The sequence below is a fragment of the Suillus plorans genome, assembly GCF_016647745.1.
Source record: "Suillus plorans strain S12 chromosome Unknown HD556scaffold_10, whole genome shotgun sequence".
In the NCBI taxonomy this organism is placed as follows: domain Eukaryota; kingdom Fungi; phylum Basidiomycota; class Agaricomycetes; order Boletales; family Suillaceae; genus Suillus; species Suillus plorans.
The window spans coordinates 752,674-772,237 of record NW_024537394.1 but is presented as its reverse complement, the minus strand read 5'-3'; the positions used below and the strand labels follow the sequence as shown (position 1 = coordinate 772,237).

The window sequence follows — 19,564 nt, the reverse complement described above, 5'->3', positions numbered from 1 at the left end:
TTGAGTTGTGCACGGCTCGGGACCAAATTAGAGAGGTAATGGTTCGTAATATTTAGTACCAGAAGACTTATGGTTATTGTGACTCCAGTCTCCCGACCCGGGCAAGGGATCATTTTTCAATCAGGTGCAAATGGGCCGGAGGATTCACTTTCAAAGAACCGCTTCAGGTTGCAACTTCTTGTCAAAAAAAAGGTCAAGGTTGGTAACTAGTCTGCATATGATGGCTATGTAATTGGAAGCGCATCCGGGGCCCTAGTTCTCGTCTATACCTCTTTCAGCCTCCCAATTGAACTTAGAGAACTGAATACTCCGGACTAGTTCGGCATCTTCTTCGCCTTCATGATGATCATCCGAATCGTCATGATCGGTGGAAAAAAGCAGGCGCTGATGCGCGTCGTTATCAACAGACCCCTGATGCTTTGTGGCGTTTCGATGAATACATAATTCTAGAAGGGTTTTCCGTAATGATGCGACATACCGCAAAATGACCATCGTCTCGACGTCCGAGATTAGCAGCACTAAGCTCAAAGTTGACCCCGTGCACAGAATCTGACGAGTCACCCACATCTTCGTCGTTAATCGCTACCATGTTCCCCTGCGCGTCCACTGATAGTCTACCATCAATGGAATCGCGGTACTTGTGAAACGTAAAAAGGGCAATCCCTACAGATGCCGTTAGAAGTGCCGCATTCATATAGCTTCGAAACGGACCGCAAACTGTGATACCTACGCCGGTTATATTGAGTGGCGTAAGCGTGTCTCCGAAAAACCAAGCCGAAATTGTAATGGTCGACACTTCTTTGGCTATGCCTGCTATTGACATTGGCAAGACTCCGGCCCGTTGGATTATACTTTTATGACCTAATTAGATGACATCGTGGAATTGAACGCATGATCATAAACGTACTAGTATTCACTCATGACCATACAAAAAGCCAAAATACCGGGCGCGACCAAGAACAGGCCCGAACGAAGAGTGGAGGCCATGTCCTGAAAGAATGGCGAAGCGTATATGGTAAACCACCCCTCCCAGATGGCGCTAAGAAGAGCTGTCGTGGCGCCTATTGTAGGAGCCAACCAGAATATGGTAGCTGCAGGATTATCTAGACCCATATTCTTGTTCTTCAGGAGCAGTTGCGTAAGGCTCCAACGTAGACCCCCACATGCACTGGCGGTCATCACAAGTAAAAACCCGGGAAGAACGAAGGCCGTTTCAGAAGCAACCATAAGAATCACCCCACCAAAAATGAGAAGGATGACAGCGACGAGTCGCAGAGAGAACACTTCCAGACGGAAGAAAAATGCAAAGGACAACACGAAGATGAGAGAAGATGACTTGCACATTGCTGTGGACAACCAGATGTATGAGTTGAGCGTAAATTACATATTAAGAGTTCAAACGTAGGCCGGCCAGCGTCTGGCGAAGTTCAGAACTGACAACTCACTATAGAATGATAGGGTAATAGTCTTGAGTGATAGGTTCGACAGACCAATATCGAGACCGGTAGCAATGGCAGTAGGAACTGCTTTCTTGCTTCAAAGAGGCTACAATTAGAACCGGTGTCCAGTGAGGACAAGGACTGCCCGACGGGTACTAGCTATTGCGAGAAAGTACGTACCCATAGTCTTTTACCGAAGGGCTTCTCTCTGGCCGGAAATGATGCGAGAAACAGATCCGAAGAGCAGCAGCCAAGATAAACTGAATAATCATGTGCAAGGTAGTCACGAAGAGCGGGTACGGAAATCCAAAAAGGTCTGGCGAAAACATCCACTTGTTGTACAAAGACAGTAGGGTTGCGAATATATACCTATGTAGTCAACATATGAACCCGTTTCAGGAGCCTTACAGTAACATCCACGTACCACGAAGCTATGAAGCATGTATTGATGATGGCAGTTCTCCACCATATCCGCTGTTTCTCTGCAAGCGACGCAATATGAAAGGAGGATTCGCCGTGGTCACTCTCCCTGAAGCTTGATTCCACCGGTATGTATGAGTGACGACCTTCAGAGTCATTTTCAGCATGATGAGCCATGTACAGTAAGATTCCAAGCAACGGTGGCACTGCGCGTGAAGTGTTTAACACGCGTGGGAACTTTCAATTTGAAGACAGCCAGAAGGATTTATGTAAGAACCAAATGACATAGAACAGTAACTCCTTGCGAGTCTGTATGTTTGGCAACGCTTCATTTTATGGTTACTTTCATTAACCAAAGCGCCATGTGCTTCCGCCAAGACATCCGGTAAACCATATCACCCAAAAGGAGCATTCTGTTGCGATTGCACACCGGTTTCTTGAAGGTCGGTGGAGGCAACACTAGTACTAATCCCTGGGTAATCTCGCCTGACGCGACAGATCATTATCAAGAAAGTGTCTTTAATAAACTCCTGTATCTCATACCATGTTCGCCAGTGGTCATACTGCTTCTGGTTGAGATATTCGCGCCATTCATCTTTCTTCATTTCTGACCTAAATTGGGCGTGTTGGAGCAAATCAAGATGGTGCAGTGCGTGTGGGTAGCTGAACAAAAACATCGGTTGCAGTATAGTAAACGCTCGCAAACTATAGACGAACTGTATAAACCGGGCATAATCCTTCTCTTTCCAGTACGTGAGATACTCCAGATAGTTGATGAATGCAGGTTGATCAAGAATATTCTGCTGTGCGAGAGAATGGAGGTAGTATGGGTTTGCCAGCGACTGCACAAATTCCAGTTCAAGCTCGAATTTGTCGCGATTAGCAGCTCGTGGATCTTCTGTCGTGGCCTGAGGCGATTGAGCAGGGTCAGAAGCCTCCATCATGTGCAATTGAAGAGAAAGCTTGTTATGAACGGAAGGCATCACCAAACAAGGGTCACGTGGCAAGCCGAACCTAGACGCGCGGTATAATTTGTTGCTTTTGCTTTTGCACGTCGTGAATAATGTCAGACGAGGACTCTAGTGGCTGGCAACTTACAGAATCTGACCCTGGGGTGTTCACGTATGTTGAAATGATGATAACTGATCTACCTGACTCACGCAACCGGTCACAGAGAGTTACTCAAAAGCCTCGGAGTGCCTTACATCGTCGATGACCTCTACTCACTTGAACCAGAATCATTGGAGGCGCTACAGCCTGTGCATGCCCTAATCTTCTTGTTTAAGTGGTTCCCTGAATCACCTGACGACGAGCCTGGTGTTGGTGCTGGTCACTATGATTCAGATTTCCCCGGATTCTTCGCCCATCAAACTGTGAACAACGCTTGCGCTACACTTGCTGTTGTCAACGCCCTGGGAAACATTGCATCTCTCCATGCAGGACCGCAATTTATGGACCTCTTGAACTTTACCTCAGGCATGGACCCACAGACATGTGGGATGGCTATCACAAGCGCGGATTGGCTTCGAGAAGCTCATAACGCGCTTTCTCCACCTAGCTCCATCTCGTTAGATGGTCTAGACCTTTCGAAGAAGAGCGAAGAAGCCTATCACTTCGTTGTTTACCTTCCAGTGCTGGGGAGTCTGTATGAACTTGATGGACTGAAACCTTACCCGGTGCGACATGGAGAATATGACGGATCCGGAGAGGGATGGGTTAAAAAAGCAAGGTACTTAGCGACACGCCGTCGTCATATTTTGTCATTTAATCCCCGCTTTCTAGGGAAGTTATAGAGAACCGGATACACACTTACCCGACTGGAGCAGTAAGCAAAATATGTAATTCATGTTTTATGTCTCAACTTATATTCCGTAGCTTGAGTTCAGCTTACTCGCTCTTCGGGATGACCCAATACCTGGAATGAGAAGACGTTTAGACGCTCTACAAGGTTCAGCAGAGGATGCTGAAATGAGCGATCTTATGAACAAAATTTCCAATGAAAACTCTAAGCGCGAACGTTGGGCAGTGAGTACCGAATATTTTGTTGCCGATGCTCACACTTTTGATTCTGTTTTCAAAGTTTGAGAACAGCTCGCGTCGCCACAACCACATCGGCCTTGTGCATGCTTTATTGTTGGCTCTAGCAAAGGCTGGAAAGCTTGACTCGGCGAAAGCAGATGCGCAGAGAGTGATGCGAGAGCGCTTAGAGAGACAAAGAGCGATGCAGTCCTAGAGCGGGGCAGACTAATGTGCGGTCACAGTACTCAGTAAGGTTAAGGTTTCGGCCTGATTGCGCAGCTGACCTTGCCCGCAGTGCATTGAGCACGTACTTTAATCTCAGTCTCGTCATCGCTTCCCGACTTTGACTAGCGAATGACAATAGAGGTCTCTTGGCGCCCAACGTGAATATACTTCTTTGATTTCATCGTGAACTGTACACTACATAGTTTGTTCCTGACGTTTCTCTCGCTTGCCTTTATTTTTACGTCTCAGCGGTCTTTTCAAATCGGGAGTCTGACAAGCTGTTACAAACAATGAAACAGCCTGAGGAAGCTGCGGATACTTGGCACGATGGACACGTTTACCGAGTCCACCTTGTACTATGACACTTACGATCGAGTCTAGAATTCAACTGGTGTCAGGTAATAATTTGTGTTTTTAATACCTGTCTACGGCTAAACTAGTGAGAATCCCCTCGTACGGCACGACCATAGGCCATACAATGCCACTCCTGGGATTTGGCGTGTATCAAAATTTCACTACCCGAACGTCAGTTCTTGAGGCACTGCGAGCGGGCTTCAGGTGATATAATTTATGACCATCGTTGATGCTTTCCCCATTGTAATGAACCATCTCAGACACGTGGATTCAGCCCAAGCTTATCGCAATGAAGCGGCTGTTGGGGAAGCTGTCAGAGATAGCGGCATTGACCGAGGAGAACTTTTCATTAGTGCGTGTCGCTGAAGGTGGTTCTGCAGGAAATGAGCTTCCATCCCTTACCGAACGAACATTAGCGACAAAATGTATCAGCAAAAATCACGGGTATGATAGCACGCTGAAGGGTGTCGATGAATCTCTCGCTAAATTTGGCTTTGGTGAGTCATTGTTGAACGAATTCTTAGTATGTAAATATTCTTACGTCTTTTTAACTTACTAGAGTACATCGACTTATTCCTCATTCACGACCCGTATTCTGGCTCTGAGCGCCGTCTAGCCACATACAGGGCTTTGCAAGATGCCCGTGATGCGGGAAAAATACGATCAATTGGCGTTTCAAATTAGTGCGTTTTCTGCCTTGTTTCCTAGTAAAGAAGAGATAGTCGTAATTATCATGCACCATTTTTCAGTGGGATCAAGCATTTAGAAGAGATTGCAGATGCAAAATATGATATGCCTGCGGTGAATCAAATTGAGGCATGCAACTGATTTTGATGAACAGTAGTACCATTCCACTCATTGCATGCTGGCAGCTTCACCCATTTTGCCAGCAACGGCCCATAGTGGACTATTGCCGTGAACACTCGATCGTGGTCCAAGCCTACTGTCCGATTATGCGAGGGAAAATGGATCATCCGATCATTCAAACAATAGCGCAGAATGTTAGTCCTGCTTCTGAAGCGCTATACCAGATATGACTACAAGGCCTTCTTAGCATGGTCGCGACGCAGCCCAAGTGCTCCTTCGGTGGTCGCTTCAAAAAGGGTTTGGCGCTGTCTTTTCATTTTTGAAGTTGAATTTACATCGGTTTAGCTTCGTTCCGCTGCCCAAATCAGCAACGCCAGAACGCATCAGATCGAACGCTCAATTGTATGATTTTGAACTGGAACTAGAAGAGATGGAGCAACTTGACGGGCTTGACCGTGGAAAAGAGGGGTCTATCAGCTGGAACCCTGTTGATGCTCCGTAATTATTAAATTATATTTTCAAAGCGCGAGCTTTGCTGTTGATTCAAACTGAAAGAGGCTTATCGATCAAATCTAGTTTTTTATCGTCTCATTCATGCACCCACGACAACGTTACATGATTCATGGTTGTCTCCGTCGCTCAGAAAGGATTATTATTATGGATGCCTCGTTCCTTGTGATGACACCTTTTGCGTCTTTTATGAGGCGATAGCTTGATATACAAGACGAAGCGGGCGAGATGAAATTCATTCAACTACGTGTATCCACACCAACGCCACCCACGAGTGATCATGCGTCTACACTACCTGTGACTTATTGCGGACAAAGTTAGGCATTGTTGCATGAAAATTAAAGTATGTACCGGACATTCGAGCGCTTAATTTCGATCGTGGAAAGATGACTTGATGCTCCTCGACCAGCATGCATTGCATCTGTACGACTGCCAATCAGGGAAGTCAGGATGTCTATAACACGACTTAGATTTAATATCAGTTCAATCAAACGTACTTGGTTGCCTGGGAGGATTTAAGTGTCATGATGTGTTGGTTGGAGCAAGCGAATGTAATGATACGTGGGCTAGCGTAGGTGCTACACAGCCTGCCACTCCCGGGCCTCATGCACATGATGCACCATGATGCCCGAAATTTTCTAGCACATTGGAAGCATGTGGAGTACATGTCAAACCGCAGCCGGTTCCGATATCATTGAGTCATGCATCATTTGATAATTTGATCAATGGGCTACTCAGCTAATAGCGAGGACCTTGCCAACGGCCAGCTCTGATCAATTCATATCCACTATCTGCAGACTTCAAGTCCAACGTAGGTTCACAAACCATGATGAAAAGAGCAGACCGCCTTTTCCCGGGACTAGCGGACCTCTAATAATGTATGGTTTGATTGTGGCTCTCTTTTTTGCTTTCGTTCTTATCTGTTCCACCATCCGCAGTAAAATCTATTTGGTGTTGTTCTTCTGCGCCGAAGGTCCTGATCAACTTAGGGTGTCATTGACAACGAATGTAATTATTTAAAACCCGCATTTCTTACGTAACACGGCTACGTCATCCCACCTGGCGACTCTGCGCCGTTTTACTACTCAATATCAGATTGAATGTAGGAGATTCCTTAGACTTTGGCTTTGTACTTGATCCTCGGCCACCAAAATTGCAAGTAACTCAAGGTACAATTATCAACGTACGGGCAATCGACTGAAAGCTTTCGAGTTTGCGCCAGTGCTGATTGGATTGTACCTCATTGTTTCATCAGCTAGGGAGCCTGACTAGATGATGCAATCGTCATTTAGAGAGCGCGTACGGTCCGGGCCAAGACCGAGCACCGCGATTCTTTGAATGGACTTTGTACTTACACATTCGGTATGTCTGTGATTGCGAATCCAGTATCCCAATGATCCTTTCAAGATCTCGTACAAGTTCAGGCCGCCCCACAAGGAATCTCCTGTCGGAATCTTTACTTAGCCGGCTATACATCACGGGTCGAAACATGGGTCAGACCTCGGCCTCCTGACATCACCGTCCTTGGATTGAGACCCAGAACATAAGCTGGCTCTCCACTCGACTGATTGACTGACTATAAATACGGACAGCGGTTAGCCTCAAGTCCGCAGTCTGGTTCTTCTCACCGGAAAGCCCATCCACCACTTTATGGAAACAGAGCGATCTTCACCTTACACCTCGCACGAGATGCAGAGCAATTCAGAACAACGATCACTCTCTGTAGGTTCGTCTAGATCCGTCAATGGTGCTAGCAACGATGTAGCTTCGTTTAATACATCCGCAATTATTGTAACATGCCATGCAGAGAATGTTCCTGTCACACCTGAATGGTGGATGAGTAAGTATTTACCTGTAAGTCTACTCTCCTTGGATCTTACCTTCGAGACGCTTACCAGTGATGTACATCTCACTTGTAGAGTTATTCGGCTACGCGAATGTTCAAGTTCCGTAACCCGAATTCGTATAACTGGGCAAATAATTTGCTTGCTGGTCTAGCGATTCTTTTTTATGTCAGTAGCTGCATGTTCTTCGCCTATCAAAAGCTGATCGATCGATTAGGGTTATGACCAAGGGTACACCTCCCTGCATTTCCTCTTCCGAGTGAATGTTAACACACCGACGCGCAGGGTCATGTCTCAAGTGAATCTTAACGAGGATTACCTGAAAACGATGGGCATCTACCCCACCACGGGAAACTCACATAACCTCGCGGCGCTTGGGGGAATTGTTTCTGTAAGTTGCAAGCTTCTTGACAGTAATCTTTACTGCATGTCTATCAGGTTTATTACGGCGGTTCCCTCATCGGAGCGCTGCTTGGTGGTTCTATCGCCGACAGGTCGGGACGTATAACTGCCATAATATTGGGTGTCATTATCTCGATCATCGGAGCAACATTTCAAGCCTCCGCGATGAACATCACTTGGATGTGTTGTGCACGAGTCGTGACTGGTCTCGGCGTGGGAGCCATCGACGCAGGTGGATAACCCTATGTTCTTATCTTGATTCTCTGTACTTATTTTTATCAAAGTCATTCCTGTCTGGAGCAGCGAAGTTTCTTCACATACAGCACGAGGCAGCTTTCTTGCCATCGAGTTCTTCCTGAACATCAGTGGACTGTCATTGGCATATTGGATAGAGATGTCAGCCCGTTTCAAGCATCCTGTTATAAACCAATTGTCTGACGTATCTGTAGATTTGCGAGCATGAGCAACAATCAGGTAATGGCATGGCGCACACCTCTGGCACTGCAAGTCGTGTTTCTGCTCGTGATTCTCGGTTCGTCCCGATCTTTTACTCAACCTCGCTTATGTTAACCCATCACAGCGCTTGTACCTTTCTTTCCGGAGTCCCCTCGATGGCTGGCAAAAGTCGGCCGTGTCTCCGAGGCACGCAATGTGTTGCAAGCCACCCACAAGGATGGAGTTGAGGCTGAGCTCGCTGCCATTGTGCAGAACGTGATCCATGATCACCAGCATGCAGAAAACAATAGTTATATTCGCATGCTATTTCCGAGGACAAAGAGCCAGCGCGAACTACGACGGAGAGTTGTTCTAAGTGTATGGCTCCAGATTATGCAAGAGCTCGTCGGCATCGGAGTCATCACTGTCTACGGCAAAGCACTTTCTTCTACCGGCTCTCGCTACTTCTCTAACGTTATATGCAGCCATTGATCTTATTCAGGGCGCTGGCTTCAGCCAAGGCGAGGCGAAACTCTTGGCCGGATTCAATAACCTGTCCTACATGTTCAGCGTGCTCTTTGCCGTGTTTACTCTGGATAGGTTTGGCCGACGAGGCACAATGGTATGGGGGGCTGCTGGCATGGCGTTGCTCCTGCTCATTGGTGGCATCCTGGACAAATGTGATATACTACGTTTACTTTGTTTGATCGTCGCTCATATCACTCGATAGACGCGCAATCAGGGGGCCCCAATCAACGGGCATATGGCGCGGGAGTCGTAGCGATGACAGTAAGCAACCGATTCTGGTATCGTGATGTCTTTTTTTAAAATGATGTGCCTCCCAGTTCCTGTATACCGGCACATTTGGTGCGACCTGGCTAGTAACTCCGTGGCTTTATCCAACTGAGCTCTTTCGTGAGTGTGATCAATTCCTTTGCCCAATTCTTTTCTCTGAAACAGTGCAGCTACATATGTTCGGGCCAAAGGAGGTGCATGGTCTGTTGTTGGATGGTCCATAGGAAATGGCGTCGTGACTATGATTACCGTACGTCGTTGAAGGATCGAACATTTGCAAATGAATTAATGGTCGTTTCTCTAGCCTTTTTTGTTTCAGGCGATCGAATATGGTGTGCTCCTGCTCCTCTTTGGCCTCAATATATTCGTGATCCCCTTTATCATTTTCATGTGTACGGCTTACGGCTTACTGTTTTCAATGTGTGATCCTATTGACGCGGCGGTTCTATTTGTAGATCCAGAAACTTCAGGTCGTCCTCTCGAGCAAATGGATGATTTCTTCAGCAACGCGACATCTTGGAACGTTTTCACTGCGTCTCAACAAATACGAGAGCAAGGTTTCACAGACTATCAATGGACACGCAAATATCAGGGCGGTATTGAACAGTCAGAGATATCGATGACCCAGGTCAGTGGAGACAAAGGCGCTGGAAAGCATGGATGGGCGAACAAGTTGAGACGCCGTGCTTCGGATGCAGGACTCGTGTAACATTATCTTTGTATTTTTTGTATGCTAACCACTTGTATAATTTGAATGCTACTACATTGGAGTCGAGTTATCACGAGTAAAGCTTCATGAAGTTTTGTTGAACTGGTCGGATCTGACTCCGTGAAAAAATCCAAGAAGCGATAATCATGTTTTCTTTAGACGTAGGAGCAACAAAATTTTTACACAACATAAGTGGATTGCTTGTACGGACATGTATCGTAAGTTGATGGTATTATTGAAGTTCCGTCAGACAGACGCTCAACTCGTTGGGTGTGGCTTCACCAGGCTGCAAGCAGCTCAACAATGCACAAACCCAAACGTCCTCGAAATCCCCGCAAGCGGAAACCATGTTCTCTGTCGAACGAGTGAGCGCTAGTGTCATCCAGCGGAATTGAAGGATGTGGCATGTGTAAACATGCGAGACTCGAGTTAGTTTCTATAAAATAGATCCTAGCTGAGTATGTTCTAAGGAAACAGAGAAAGTTTGAGGACTGGTTTATATAGTCTCTTGTTGATGGTCTGTGCGTGGGATACCTGTATCAATACCTACATGCTTGTTTTGGAAGGCAATGAGTACTAAATTTAAACGTCATTCAAGCTCTTACAGCTTCATCATGTCCACCGACGTCTTGTCACATTTTGGGGTTCTTGACGAACTCATACAAGTTATCTACCAGGGCTTCGATCGATTTGTCCTACTATCGCAAGTAACCGAATCTGCATGGTCGATTCACTTAGGCCTCAAGGGACCAGAAGGCAGGTGGTGGCGAGGCTCATGGTCCACCAAACACATTCTTAACATCACCAACGTTCGTGTCGAGGCCTTTCGACCACCCTTACCCTGATCGTGCATCATTCTAGGGCGTGCAACCAAGCCCTCAGGTGCTTGAGAACTTCGCTGAAAAGCTTCGGACCACATTCGTAAATGGTGATCTCGCCATTGGAGACTGGACTGAGAAAGACTCGGACATCAACGTAAATACTACTCTTGATGTACGGATTGTACCCAGCCGACAACGCAGGACTTTATTAGCTCACTTTTGGGCCAACTGCCAAGCGTCCACTGCACATGGCTCTGAAAGAACTTTCAAAAGCCGAAGCTGCATCTCAGGCAACCGCGTTGTTCATTGACGTAAGGCACATGAATCGTTGGCTTGCTCACCAACAATATTTGACTCGTATCAAGATTGCACTACAAGCCCAGTCCCGCAAATGCCAGCTGAACCCTCTTTTCGCGCCCCGTGACGTTGTCGCAGAGTCATCCCACGCTAATTCAGGTCGGCTGCGTCCCTTGTCAACGTTGATGCGCGTGTTGAGCTCATTGCCATAGCTTCAACGCTTCCGTCAAAACGCACACCCTTGGGCCTGAGTCAGGTCCCTGTCCCTGCTGTCAATCAGGCAGCTGAACGGAAAATTAAGGCTCTTGAAGCGGAGCTTGCTCGTTCAAAGGAAAAGTCTCCGTCAGGTGATGCGATATCCAGTAAGCCCCTGTTGCGTGCCACGTACTCAGAGGCAGCTGATTCTACTGCGGAACAGAACCTTCAGCCGGCTCTCGACCTCCGAAGGGCGCATCTTTGGCTAACCCGAATAAGAAGGCAAGGAAGTACCAAGTTCTCGAATTCGAGAGTGATGAAGACTAGTCAGCTGTGTATGTCGTCACATGAGCCGCAAAGCATTAAATATTTCATATTTCGCCAGCGCCTGGGCTTTGGGTGATTGGCCGGATCCTGCTAGTGCGGTGTCACTGACAACAGGAAACGAGTGAAATACTTATCGAGTTGAGCTATCCTATTGCCAACATCCTTTAACTCGTACGATTAAGTCAAGTTGCGGCTCATAACGTTAACGGTGGTTCTTTCACGGATGACCTTATCCCGAGTAAGCTAGTTGCGGGTGCTTGTTATCATGAAAGTTTACCCTAAAGAGCACCAATTGATTTACATAGCATGTTCCGTGACTATACCGAATAGGACATGGGGCAACTCCCGAAATAGACGATATCTAATATAAGCGCTAAAAGCCTTCGTACACGTTTGCAAAAAAAACGGACCACGCTTATATATATATAAAACTGCACTCTGACAGCTAACGCAATACCCTTAACATCGACTCATCAACCATGTCCTACCCGTACAGTTCTGCTGCCCCACCTGCCGGGCAGGTCAGCAGCAGCGAAAATGCTCTTCCTGTTGAATACATGTTTACTCAAATCATGGGCGCAGTCCAGAAATCAGTAAGTTCCATTCATCATGTAAGGCATTCTAAAATACAGTGGCTCATGCATCGACGCATAGCAAGCTGAGATATCTGATCTCCGGCAGGAATGTGCTGACCTACGGTTGGCAAACGCAAGCTTGGAACGTCAAATCCGGGAAGGGTTTCAGGTGAGCGGGATGACTTTGCACTTCAATAGATTCTAAATTCCAACATTTTTTCGATTGCAACAGCAAAATGGGAACGGAAACTACTACGCCAGCTCGCGCATAGGCTCTGGCTTTGTGACTCCAGTGCCCGGTAGCCCTCAGCTCCGGGCCAAATCCCCATTCCTATCTCCGCACAGTATCCCATCCCTTGTCACCACACCCACCAGCCACTTCCCATCTCCATTGGGCGATAACGCGGTCACTCCTTTCCAACTCGGTGTCCGCGACATTCCCGGGTTCTACGTTGTAATTCCCGCAGGAGGTGCTGGTACGCGGTTATGGCCGCTATCTCGAGAAGAACACCCGAAATTCCTTCTCGACTTAACTCTTAAGGGACGTTCCTTAATTCAAGCCACCTGGGACCGTCTTCTCCCTCTTTCATCTCCCCTCCGCACCACTGTGGTTGCGGGTCCCGGCCATGTTAAGTCCATCCGAGAGCAACTGCCTGACCTTCTCGCGCACAACTTAATTTGCGAGCCTGGTCCAAAGGATTCCATGGCAGCTATCGGACTTGCCGCAGCTGTTCTTGCAAAACGGGACTCCAATGCCGTCATTGGTTCTTTTGCTGCTGACCACATGATTTCTGGCGACGACGCCTTCCTTTCTGCTGTCGCGGAAGCTGTTGAGGTGGCGAAAAAAGATTATCTCGTTACCATTGGCATTGCGCCCTCTCATCCTTCTACCGGCTTTGGTTATATTCGACTTGGAAACAAACTAGGCATCAAGGAAGCTCCAAACGCAAGGCTTGTTTCTAGCTTTAAAGAGAAACCTGATGCGCGCACTGCTGCTGCATATATAGGTACCGGAAATTACCGATGGAATGCAGGGATGTTCGTTACAAAAGCGACTGTTCTCTTGGACCTTCTTAAGGAATACAAGCCGGAACTCCACGATGGGCTACAAAAGATTGCGGCCGTATGGCATGACGAGGCGTTGCGTCAGACCGCTCTCAACGAAATCTGGCCCGAGCTCGAGAAGATCCCGATCGACAATGCAGTCGCTGAACCTGCCGCTGCTGAGGGTAAGGTTGCTGTAGTACCAGCGACGTTTGGTATGTTTCCACATTCCATTTTTATTGTGGAGGAAGGGACGTAGATTAATATCGGACTTTAGGCTGGGATGATGTCGGAGACTTCTCTTCGCTCGCAGACCTGCTGCCTGCTGAATCTAATCAACCTCGTGTCCTTGGGGACAGCTCTTTGGGTGATTATTTTTACCTTTTCTCACCAAGTCGCCGTGGTTGATTTCATCTCTCTTCGACAGTGCTGACGGAACAAGTTGCTGGAGGAATTGTGGTACCCGGCTCAGGACGTCTCATCACGTGCCTGGGCGTTGATGATCTGGTTATTGTTGACATGCCTGATACCCTTCTCGTCACCACACGTGCACGATCGCAAGAGGTGAAGCGCCTCGTGAAGAAGTGTCGTGATGCGGGTTGGAAACAACTCCTCTGATGAGTTGTATATTTGGACTTTTTGGAATCGGAAACAACAGACTATGTAGGACAATGGATGCTCGTGGAATCGGGATTTGATCTCGCACGCTCATAACTTTTTCTGAAACTGACTATGCTCATACCATACCTTTTCGAGGCTAGTTAATATCTTGTCTTTCTACGTATGTACATCATGTGCATGTGGTGTTTGTCAATGGGTACTTATTCGTCTGCTGATTATAATGGACTTATATGATGTAACACGTCATGATGTTTCCGCCACGATTGTGGCTTTCTGGCACTTGCGATTACAGCGTGACAGTAATTGATCTGCCTGGAGTAGATGCTCCCACGTCGCCATTACAACCCGTGAACGAGATCGTCGTCGTCGTTTGAGCATAAAGAATTTAGGCAAATGAACTGCGCCTATCGACACTATAGTGCTCATTAGTGTTCTTCATCATTCCAGATCGGCTGTGTAACCACATGCCCTGCAGACTCTCATCCCCTTTGGCCAGAGGTTCTTTTTGACGACCCTGCTATACCTCAACCTGCCAACAATTTCACTTAACTTTCTGACCCTGTTCAGAGTGTCGGTAACAACTTCGCCTGTCAAGTTTCCAAACCAACCTGCCCCACATATCGGGGAACGTCGGGATGGCTGTCCTTGATAGAGAAAAGTCCAAGGAGTTGACGTATAATGGGAGCTCGTTTTGGGCGAAGGAAGGGGGAGTTTTCCGGCAGGAAACGTGCTCCAGGGCCCTTGGCATCAGAAAGCACGTGTAGAAGAGGAATGATGCTACCAGGATGAGGGTGAAAGTGCGATCGACGAGGGCGGCGTTCTTTTCGAAGATGTGCGTCGACTAGGAGGTCGTGGATATGTTCTGGCCAGAGGTCGATCTCAAATTGTTCTTTTGTGTGTTTTAGTAGACGTGGGGCTTCCGAATGGCTTCTAGACAGTACTTTTTGGGGTGTACCCGTATCAAGTACCCGGAAGTCAGGAGGCACTGTAAAATGATCGAGTGAATTGATGTTGCTCAGGTCGCACAAGGGCATCCACTGAGATCTGGTTCGTGATTCATAGAGGTAGTAAGAACGAAGAAGTTCGACACCTAAAATACATGCCTCATATACATGCATAGCCTGCCTCGCCATCCACAGAAGAGCCTGATAACCAACCAAAACGAACGTGCGTGATCATCAAATACATCGAACACTTGGTCTAAGAAACCCACTTTGAGATTATGAGCATACTAGGAGTAATACAAGACCGTGGGAACAATTGTGATCGGTACGTACCTGCTTAAGCCAGGGTCATAGGCTCTCCCTGCACATCCCTTTGAGATTTCGTTACAAAAAGTCCTTGGCTTCGGCAGATATTTCTCTCCGAAGCAAGCTCTGAGCGCGGGCTGTCATTCATATTCAATATTCAAGCTCAAGCTTCAAGAATTATTCGCTTAGTCATCGTAATTTCTGACTTGAACTTCGACGGAGGTTGTTTTCCATACATAGTGGATGTTGCTCCAGACAAGCTCTAGAACTCAGTGGCCGAGGCCGCTCAACAGGCAAAGCTCAGCGCTCAGCAGGCGACGTGCGGATTTACGGCGAATACGCCGTTACTACTAAACGACCCTGTAACTTGTAATGTACGTAGCCTCTGGAGTTTGCCGCATCCCAAGTTCATGTGCCCGTTGAAGTAGGCTCAGCTCTTGCAGCTTGTTTGACAGTTGACTTACCCCAGGACCGGCGGTTTCTAGCGCTATTTGTATGCCAATGCAGTAAGATATTGCAGTGGCGCATCGCGAAATGCGACATGGTGCATGGGCACCTGTTTGTGTATACTTGCTAGTACTTGCGACGGTAACCGTGACTTAACTTTCCCTGCAAGTATAGGCTCACTTTTTGGATCACAGCATTGTCTACCATAGCAGGTAGACCAGATCCCAGTACTGATTCCTGTCCACCTGTGACGTTATGAAAGGAGTACAATAAGAAGGTATGAAGGACAAGGCACAGGAATGCCAGCGGCAGCTACGAACTTCCGAGCATGCAACGCCACAGGATGAAGTTGGCTGTCTAGTAAGTCAAAGGCAAGCATTTTGTACTGCCTTGTAGATCAGAAAGGTGTGTACATCACAATACTTAGGGTCCCCAGCGGCAGGCACTCCTGAGACATTGAAGGCACAGTACGGGCCAACAACTTGAAACTGGTAATTTATCATTGTGTGGCAAACAACAGCGAGGAGGCTATAGTGCATTAGGTGGCCAGCGGCAGGTACCAAGGCACGAAGATACGAGAAAGTTTTCAAAAAGATTCAGATTGAGCTGCAAACCGTAGAAGGAGGTACAGCCAATGCGACCCCGAAACATATAAAAGACCTCCTTGCTGAACCTCTAACTGCAGAACTCAAGCTCTTCAACCCACATTCAATCTCAACTAGTACACTCTGTTTAACAATCTGAAACGATGTCACACCTCTTCGTCAGAAACTTGACCTTCCAGTCGTGAGTGTCTTTGTGCTATTACCCTGCATAATTTTACAGCCGACTCACCGTCGTTTCTCAGCGAGGACCTCGGCAAGGAGGCCACAATCATGCTCACTTTCGATGCCGACATGGAAGGCCTCTACGAGGAATTCTTCCCTGTAGTTTGGAAGTAAGTACGTCTACTTTTCCCCCTGACGATTTTTAACCACGACATTTTTTAGGGTCAGCAAATTCGGGGAGACGGGTGGGTGTTCTTACTCTTTCGTTTCCGAGTTTCCAACTTACACATGACCCCTCTTTCCAGGTCCATACAGGTCTCACGTGACCTACACGAGCCAGTAAGAAAGATGACGCAGATAATGCTCGTATACAATGCTTATCCCAACGTATAGACTTGCTTTCTCCAAACCGCAGGTCGTGGACGGGAACATTGTCGACGCTGAAACTGCCGTTAAGATCAATGTGAGAGACTCTCATCTGCTCTGCAATTCCCAGCACTGATACAAGTCATGACACAGGTCAGCGAGAGAACAACCCTGACCGAGGCTAACGATGTCTATCATTTCTCTGTAAGTCTGATCTTCGTTAATCTCTATCTTTTCCACTAACGAATATCTCGCGTAGCCCCCTCACCGGGGAGCCTCTGGTGTCCTGCAGGCCGTGAATGAGACTGGGGCCATTCAGGATATTGCAGTCGGTTTGTAACCATCCTCGTCTCCTTTCCTCTCATCTCAATGTATTCCCCGCATGCAGGCTTCGTGAGCCCAGGAGACTTGATGCCCCAGCCCGCACTCTACTTCAATGGTGTTGGGTATGTTCTATTTCTTCTCTTTCTTCAGAGCGCTCACAGTAAAAAACGCAGAGATGGCAGTCACGTCACTGCTCGTTTCACCCCGATCCTGCGCGCCTACATTACGTCTGACTATCAAGAGACTGCAATCATACGAGGTGCCATCGATACTCCTGCGATCTGGTCGCATGACCTCGCTGCGCTTGCCGAGAGCACGACTTGGACGGTCTCACGCGACCCGTCCAATGGACACTACACGATCGTCCAATCTTGATTAAGGAATGCGAAATTGGTGCGCCTAACTATGTGTTCTGTGAGGTTTGGATCTCTGTGTTTACACTGCTTTCATAGTATCTTGGTTTAAGCCAATGGCCCTACTGAGTTTCTTATCTTTTTATAAGATTGTTTGTTTATTGTGTATTTCGCAAGAGTTGAGAGTTGTAGAGTTTCTTATGGTGCTTTATGTATGTTTTGAAATCTCGTATTTTGTTGGACAAGATCTTCCGAGCTGTGTATGTTGTTAGTCACGATGCATGCAGCGTCGTGTGTGATTTTGAGATTGTAGTTGTTGAACAACAGGCGAAGTTGTGACGCAAGGTCGTTTTCCGTCTGAGATATCAATTGTGCTGCCGCAAGGTGCGCAGTTAGCAGTAGACAGGGGTTATTACGCTGGGCTTGCCGACTCGGAGAGTACTGTACGGCTCAGACACTCAGACGTGACCCGGACACTGGACATTACGAGATCGTGAAATGCGAAATTGGTGCGCTCAACTATGTATTTTGTGAGGTCTACTCTCCCTGGTTTCAACTTTTGTAGCATACTTGTCTTTTTATAAGCTCGCCCGTCTCACGTAATGAGGTATTTTGAATCACTGCATGCCGCAACTTGCCGCACCACACCACTCAACGCTAGCGCTCATTTCCGACAAGTACTGTCATCATGCACAACATATTATATGCACATACAAGACACTTGTCATGTAGGGTGCAGCACAACGGTACGATCCGGCGAAATCCTAAGGCCCTTGGTGATGCATTGTTGGCAACTTATTTCCAACGCGATTTTTGGGTGTTCTGGCCCAGCTGGAGGCATAAGGAGGCCCTATATAGGTTACACGGACGCCGACTCGGCAAGATTTGGCGCTCGTCTCACCAGTTCTCTTTGACTTGACAATGATTGTGATGTGGCTTTCGTTGTGTGCTATACATGTATGTGTTTACTTACATGCACCCGTGAATCCAGCTACATGTTCATTGTTGCGTGATGAACGACGCTAAAGTTTCGCTAGGAACCACATTCCATTATTATAACTCGAACGTGGCGGAATAATTAGCACCGCCTTGAGGCTTGTGAGCGGTATTCACGCGCTTGTGATTTAACTTCTGGGTCTACCAAGTACTCTCTCTCACCTCTAACTCTTGCATCCATTTTCCTCGGGCTGATTCCAATTTTTGACTGTTCCCAATGAGTGAAGACCACAGGCAGGAACTTCCTCCGGAGGCGTATGGATCTAGAGAAGCAACTGCTGGCGAGAGCTCGGTACGTGCCATCATGAGATTGCTGTCGACAAGCGCTAATAACATCGTCGCTGCCTTTCACGCATCTTTTATCCTGCGGAAAGTTAAGAAGAATGTGACTAAAAAAGTTTCTGTACGTCGGCCTGAATGCTGAAGGAGCTAGAATATAGCTGATATTGTGCAGAAACGCTTCAAGCGTTCCCGCCGCCAAGTTCCCGTTGTCCAGAACGTCGGTCATCAAGGTGCTTCATTGAATCATAATATCGAGGTAAGTAGCCATTATTTTGATCTTTGAACTAGTCTGAGGTCCACCAAGGATGCGTCGCGTCTGCATCCTTCCGATGGCGACTTGCCCGTCACATCTGAAAATCTCGGTGGCTATGTGGGTCAAGGAGCGTCCGCAGAACCTGCTTCGAAGGTAGTTAAGCCAGACGATCTAGTTTTCATCTCTAAATTCTGGTGGTCGTGCAGGTCCTCGACGTCCCTCATGGCGTAGAAGAGATTCCTGATTCCCAATTAGTTGATGCCGAACTTCGGGGTGCCCGTGAGGGTACGGAAAGTATGAGACTACTTGGGGGACATGTCACTTCTGTAGTGTCCAAAGCCGAGGATGGACAAAAAGATCTCGCTGCAGCAGACGATTTCCAGACCACATATCTTCAACCACTTAAAATTTTCGACACTGTCATTGAGAATCTTGCAAATGTATGGGTTGCTCTTCTTGGTTAGAAACGAGCTGATCAAGTTGCATAGATACATCCTTACGCAAAGATGGTGCTGGGTATGCTGTCTGCTGCATCCAAAGTACGTGTAGTTTTTCCCTCCTGTTCAGCAGTTGTTGACTCTATGCAGATCATTCTCGCTCAAACAAAACGCGACCAATCGGTACAATCTCTTCTCAAGAAATTGGAACAAGTTTACCGTTTCATGTCACAAGATGACACTCTTGGCC

General features: G+C 47.3%; 8 protein-coding genes across 8 annotated transcripts; 6 read left to right on the top strand and 2 right to left on the bottom strand.

The window, feature by feature from the left end:
* Nucleotides 1-267: 267 nt before the first annotated feature.
* Nucleotides 268-2,097, bottom strand: HD556DRAFT_1455620 (triose-phosphate transporter family-domain-containing protein; the record flags this gene model as incomplete). The annotated part of the gene is made up of 7 exons (XM_041308124.1): nt 1,864-2,097; nt 1,620-1,808; nt 1,446-1,534; nt 908-1,346; nt 712-851; nt 479-663; nt 268-417 (listed from the first exon to the last, which is right to left on the bottom strand). Coding segments are annotated over exons 1-7 (1,365 nt in total), but the record flags the coding sequence as incomplete, so codon positions are not given.
* Nucleotides 2,084-2,833, bottom strand: HD556DRAFT_1345845 (SOH1-domain-containing protein). Its single transcript, XM_041302240.1, has 3 exons — nt 2,577-2,833; nt 2,403-2,522; nt 2,084-2,345 (listed from the first exon to the last, which is right to left on the bottom strand). The coding sequence occupies exons 1-3, from the start codon at nt 2,801-2,803 to the stop codon at nt 2,255-2,257; spliced, it is 438 nt and encodes a 145-aa protein (XP_041164134.1). The 5' UTR covers nt 2,804-2,833; the 3' UTR covers nt 2,084-2,254.
* HD556DRAFT_1345843 (ubiquitin carboxyl-terminal hydrolase) lies at nt 2,822-4,433 on the top strand. Its single transcript, XM_041302239.1, has 6 exons — nt 2,822-2,981; nt 3,034-3,588; nt 3,642-3,684; nt 3,735-3,884; nt 3,940-4,126; nt 4,174-4,433. The coding sequence occupies exons 1-5, from the start codon at nt 2,923-2,925 to the stop codon at nt 4,090-4,092; spliced, it is 960 nt and encodes a 319-aa protein (XP_041164133.1). The 5' UTR covers nt 2,822-2,922; the 3' UTR covers nt 4,093-4,126; nt 4,174-4,433.
* On the top strand, nt 4,434-5,855 carry HD556DRAFT_1345830 (NADP-dependent oxidoreductase domain-containing protein). Its single transcript, XM_041302238.1, has 8 exons — nt 4,434-4,661; nt 4,718-4,809; nt 4,874-4,954; nt 5,017-5,140; nt 5,207-5,273; nt 5,330-5,458; nt 5,512-5,561; nt 5,610-5,855. Exons 1-8 carry the CDS (start codon nt 4,582-4,584, stop codon nt 5,764-5,766), a joined length of 780 nt encoding a protein of 259 aa, XP_041164132.1. The 5' UTR covers nt 4,434-4,581; the 3' UTR covers nt 5,767-5,855.
* A 1,608-nt stretch (nt 5,856-7,463) lies between these two features.
* On the top strand, nt 7,464-9,959 carry HD556DRAFT_1230903 (uncharacterized protein; the record flags this gene model as incomplete). Its single annotated transcript, XM_041297382.1, is given in 14 exon segments — nt 7,464-7,628; nt 7,694-7,786; nt 7,836-7,849; nt 7,904-8,009; nt 8,057-8,252; nt 8,305-8,416; nt 8,470-8,552; nt 8,601-8,881; nt 8,895-9,135; nt 9,186-9,244; nt 9,301-9,370; nt 9,421-9,500; nt 9,555-9,642; nt 9,706-9,959. 14 exon segments carry the CDS (start codon nt 7,464-7,466, stop codon nt 9,957-9,959), a joined length of 1,842 nt encoding a protein of 613 aa, XP_041164131.1.
* Nucleotides 9,960-10,550: 591 nt separating this feature from the next.
* HD556DRAFT_1345791 (uncharacterized protein) lies at nt 10,551-11,905 on the top strand. The gene is made up of 6 exons (XM_041302237.1): nt 10,551-10,768; nt 10,821-10,934; nt 10,993-11,091; nt 11,146-11,236; nt 11,290-11,439; nt 11,496-11,905. Exons 1-6 carry the CDS (start codon nt 10,574-10,576, stop codon nt 11,597-11,599), a joined length of 753 nt encoding a protein of 250 aa, XP_041164130.1. The 5' UTR covers nt 10,551-10,573; the 3' UTR covers nt 11,600-11,905.
* A 173-nt stretch (nt 11,906-12,078) lies between these two features.
* Nucleotides 12,079-13,836, top strand: HD556DRAFT_1230865 (nucleotide-diphospho-sugar transferase; the record flags this gene model as incomplete). Its single annotated transcript, XM_041297379.1, has 5 exons — nt 12,079-12,192; nt 12,254-12,343; nt 12,407-13,433; nt 13,496-13,585; nt 13,646-13,836. 5 exons carry the CDS (start codon nt 12,079-12,081, stop codon nt 13,834-13,836), a joined length of 1,512 nt encoding a protein of 503 aa, XP_041164129.1.
* A 2,448-nt stretch (nt 13,837-16,284) lies between these two features.
* Nucleotides 16,285-17,368, top strand: HD556DRAFT_1439574 (uncharacterized protein; the record flags this gene model as incomplete). The annotated part of the gene is made up of 9 exons (XM_041305977.1): nt 16,285-16,322; nt 16,384-16,473; nt 16,526-16,548; nt 16,609-16,642; nt 16,697-16,766; nt 16,823-16,873; nt 16,929-17,001; nt 17,058-17,115; nt 17,167-17,368. The coding sequence occupies 9 exons, from the start codon at nt 16,285-16,287 to the stop codon at nt 17,366-17,368; spliced, it is 639 nt and encodes a 212-aa protein (XP_041164128.1).
* Between the last annotated feature and the right edge of the window lie 2,196 nt (nt 17,369-19,564).